The sequence below is a fragment of the Tachysurus vachellii genome, chromosome 11 (assembly GCF_030014155.1).
Source record: "Tachysurus vachellii isolate PV-2020 chromosome 11, HZAU_Pvac_v1, whole genome shotgun sequence".
Classification (NCBI taxonomy): domain Eukaryota; kingdom Metazoa; phylum Chordata; class Actinopteri; order Siluriformes; family Bagridae; genus Tachysurus; species Tachysurus vachellii.
In genome coordinates this window covers 1080001-1085000 of record NC_083470.1, presented here as the reverse complement: position 1 = coordinate 1085000, position 5000 = coordinate 1080001, and the positions used below count along the sequence as shown (strand labels likewise).

Here is a 5000-nt window from a genome sequence, read left to right as displayed (position 1 = left end):
GATCCTGCTCCAGAAAGTGCTTCACTGGCTTTGATGATGATGATGACGGTCTATTATCTGCCAATGCCTTTAAGGAACTTTGATTTGTCAATTGCCTGCTCTCTCAACTGCCTTAGATAATCTAATGTCTGCCCCTGAAAACCCTGTCCTGTTAAATTCCTCTGTGGGTCCTGCTACATCAATGTCCTCTGTGGGTCCTGCTACATCAATGTCTCTATGGACCCTGCTACATCAATGTCCACTGTGGACCCTGCTACATCAATGTCCCCTGTGGACCCTGCTACATCAATGTCCTCTGTGGACACTGCTACATCAATGTCTCTATGGACCCTGCTACATCAATGTCCGCTGTTGGCCCTTCTACATCAGTGTCCTCTGTGGACACTGCTACATCAATGTCCTCTGTGGAGCCCTGCTACATCAATGTTCTCTGTGGACACTGCTACATCAATGTCTCTATGGACCCTGCTACATCAATGTCCGCTGTGGACCCTGCTACATCAATGTCCTCTGTGGACACTGCTTCATCAATGTCTCTATAGACCCTGCTACATCAATGTCCGCTGTGGACCCTGCTACATCAATGTCCTCTGCGGACCCTGCTACATCAATGTTCTCTGTGGACACTGCTACATCAATGTCTCTATGGATCCTGCTACATCAATGTCCGCTGTGGACCATTCTACAACAATGTCCCCTGTGGACCCTGCTACATCAATGTCCTCTGTGGACCATACTACATCAATGTCCTCTGTGGACCCTACTACATCAATGTCCTCTGTGGACACTGCTACATCATTGTCTCTATAGACCCTGCTACAACAATGTCCCCTGTGGACCCTGCTACATCAATGTCCCCTGTGGACCCTACTACATCAGTGTCCTCTGTGGACCCTGCTACATCTGTGAGGTCTTCTGAAGACCTCACTACTGACAGTCTCTGAGGGCTCTGCTACACTGATGTCTACTGATGACCATGTTCTCTCTTCTGCTTCAATACCTCCTACAGGCTGGATCATTGTTAAGAGTTTTTCCTTCAACAGTCTTGTTGTTAGTAACTGATCCTGCAACCACTTTACAGATTCTTTACAGATCTTGTCCTTGTGTTAGTCCTTCATCTGGTCCTTAAGTTAAATTTGGTTTCCATCCCTGTTACTGTCCTTGGCTGCCTTTCATCTTGTACCAGGACACAATCAGGAATTCAGGCACAGAAATGTATGTTTTTACACATGTAGTAAAAAAATGCTAAAATGACTTGTGTATACTGACGTGTAGAAGTGTTCTCTGCAGTAGACGCGACCTCCTCTGCAGTAACACCTGTCGCTCAGCAGCTCCTCACACTCTGCACACCTGAGACAGGTGGAGTGCCAGTGCAGATCCTGAACCTTACACACAAACTTATCGAGGATACGTTGGTTACATCCCGCACACTCCGGGACCTCTGTGTACACACACACACACACACACACACACACAGTCAATAATCATATTTAATATTTACTTTGATTTACGACTTCATAAAATAATAATAATAATAATAAAAATAATAATAATAATAATAATAATAACACTAATAATAATAATAATAATAATAATAATGTTATATTAAAACATATGCAAAAGATATTCTGTCATTTTTTTTCTTGTCTCATTTTAGGTCCCTTTTTAAAAATCTAAGTATATATCTTATATATATGTTATTTAGAATTATATATTATCAGAAAGACAATAAACATGTTAATAAACAAGATCACCATCATCGCAATGTTCAAATGTTAAAAAAAATATATGTGTGTGTGTATGTGTGTGTGTGTGTGTGTGTGTGTGTGTGTGTGTGTGTGTGTGTGTAGAGTCAGGTAAAACGGAGATCAGGTGATGAAAGACCACCATTCATACAGAAAATAAATCGATAATACAGAATAAAGAGCGGTGGCACGCGCATGCGCGCATAGCCACTCATAAAATAATGATTTAATATATAATAAGAGCAGGAAATAGTGGAGTAACACCGACACTGACACTGATCAATATCTCTCATAGGGTTGAGACCACAATCAACCTACAATTATATATAAAAATATATGCATTTTTAATTGCTTGGAGTGAACGTCGTCACGTGACCCTTATTTTTATTAATTAATTTATTTATTTGTTTTTAATTTTTTTATTTATGTTAGTGTTTGTTTATGCCTAAATCTCTTATGTTTGTCTCCTCTCTCATGCATATACCATGAAGGATACAATGTTTTAAAAATCGCAAATTAGCAAACAATTAAAAGTTAAAATTGACCTGAAAGAGAAAATCAATCGATTATTTAAAATGAAGATGCACACACACACAACAATTACAACACACACACACAGACACGCGCGCGATTCTAATAAAACAGAATTAATGATGCAGTAAATAAACAATCAATAAATTAAAATCAATTCCTAAAGCACGCGCACGCGAAAAACAAGAAATATTAGGCCAATATTCTTCCTTAAAATGCTAATAAAAAGTACAGGGAATATATTATTCTAATATAGAATTATTAGAGATCACTTATAAAAACACCAGCACGCATATAGATCAAAAATGTTATATAATAATAGTTTAAAAAATACTTATTATCAAATAAGAATTTTTAAAATCTACAGTTTCCTGAGCAATAGAATGATCAGTATAATGTTTATTAGGTTTCATTACCAAACAGACCAATGTCTTCTTTATAAAATGCAAAAGTGAAATCTGTACAAAATAAAGCTGTTAACGCGTTTATAATCTAAACTATAATCTAAACGCCTGTCGCGTTTTAACCACAACATCATTATCAGGTCGTTTTATGATGTTTAAACAGAGTTCTGTTAGCGATTGTGTTCTAAATATTTCTTCAACATTCAGGACGATTCATGTACATTGGATTAAAGTTGTCTATTGTTTAGACATTTACATGCTGCTTGGATTTTAATTCATAAGTATTAGATCTTGACTAAATCTGTTTCTGGCGAGTGTTTATTTCTTTTATTGGTGTTAAAGTATTCTTTAGTATTACGTATTACGTGTTATAGTATAGTATAGTATTAAAATATGAATTTAATAAAATATCATCATCATCATCGTCACCGTCACTATTATCATCACTTCTGAATAATAGTGAACTATTATTATTCTGAATAATAAAATCTGAACTAATAAAGAATAATACAGGTAGAATAACCCACTTGAGCTTCAAATGCTGTGTGTGTGTGTGTGTGTGTGTGTGTGTGTTAAAATGTCAAAGCGGACTAATTAACATCTGCGTTAACAACAGTATAAACATGTTCTAATATTGGAGACGTGTGTGTGTGTGTGGGGGGGGGTTTCACTGTTATATGTAAACCACGCCCCCTTTACTTTTTAAAAGATTTCATATACCACAGTATGTTGTTTTTTTTTTTTTTTACAAAAGTAATTCTGTAGACGCTGATCAGTTTCTACAGTCACAAACATTTACAAAACATCAACAATAAAGACACCAAACTAAACTGTGGGACATGTTTTGTCCTTTATATTGTGTTTTTCTCACTGTACAGTGTCTGAAGTTCAATAATTAGTGCAGAAGCTTTAATTTCAAAGTTTCACCAGCACATGTAGTTGCACCACTGCAGGTAATCAGTAGCACCTCAGTGCAGGTAATAGTGCAGACGATGCCTTCAGCTTAGTCAGCTGTATAGAGTGTTTATATACAGAATGATCATCGCGCTGTTTAATGCATTATATATAAAAAACAAAGCTGAGTTAAACACCGATTTAACCTTCAGAAGCTTACATCAGATCTTTTCTTTCCTTTTGGTCTATAATAACCTCCGAGACTTCAGCAGTGACACGTTTCACCTTTTTGTTCTCAACCTCAGTAACGTGGTATAAAAGGATAAACACTGAAATCTTACAAATTTATGCATTTAGGGTTTAATTACCGTTTATATTTATTTCAATAATTTTGCTTCTTTAAACCTCGCGCCACATCCGTCTGCTCGTTATAACCGCTTTATTTTATTTTAACCGCTCAGTTTGGAACTAATATGAACGTGTTGATGTTATGTCGCGTTTCTATGCAACGTCACAGTGATATAGTCTCTCTCTCTCTCTCTCTCTCTCTCTCTCTCTCTCTCTCTCTCTCTCTCACACACACACACACACACACACACACTAATTACCCCACATTTAGGAGACCTAGTGGTTTGAGAATAAAATGGATGTTATGACAAGTTATTGATTATTGAAGTCGGAATTTATTTTAACGACATTAAACGATTTTTTAAAACAAGATTCAGATAAAAAAATTTAAAAGCAACATTACTAATCACAATAAATTCACTCTTCATTTAAGCAGCATGACCTATCTGAATCATGCGATGTTGATTTCATTTAAAAGTAAATTTTAAATTCTAATAAAAAAAAAAAACGGATGATGGTGGTGGTGGTGGTGGTGGTGGTGGTGGTAGGATTTTAACTAACAGGACATAAAACAGAAATAATAATGATAAAAAAAAAAACACAAACTGAAACGAATTCAGAAAAGAAAAAATGGATTATTTCAGGATTATATATAATAAACTGTGCTCTTGCACATGTGATGATTTATTTCTCTAATTTTACAACAGGAATAACATGCAGAATGTAACACGCAACTTGAAAAATTCACTTCATCAGACGTGTGTTAATGTCACGTGTTCATAGATTATATTTTAGTTTTTAAAAAAAATGAAAGAAAAACAAAAATCTAACAAAAAAGAAATGAAAAGAAAAACAAAAACAGCGTGTATCCTAAAGTGTGTAAATGTGCAGCTCTGTAGATTTTCACCCACATTTATCTCCCTGACTTCTATCTGATTATGGAGAGCAGATGAACTGAGCAGGCGAGCAGATGTGAAGATAAAGAGGCAATTTCTTTAATTTAATTTAATACGCGTTTGGATTTACGGCTCCAGACACGTCACTAAACTCAGCTCTAATCTCTGCGTATATAACAGGA

General features: G+C 35.9%; 1 protein-coding gene across 1 annotated transcript in view; it reads right to left on the bottom strand.

Annotated features, from left to right (window-relative positions):
• Positions 1–5000, bottom strand: part of lhx4 (LIM homeobox 4) — a 14556-nt gene that overhangs the window by 8653 nt on the left and 903 nt on the right. The window contains exon 2 of the mRNA XM_060881866.1: positions 1270–1441. Within this exon, the coding sequence (XP_060737849.1) occupies positions 1270–1441 (172 nt within the window). The remainder of the gene's footprint in view (positions 1–1269; positions 1442–5000) is intronic.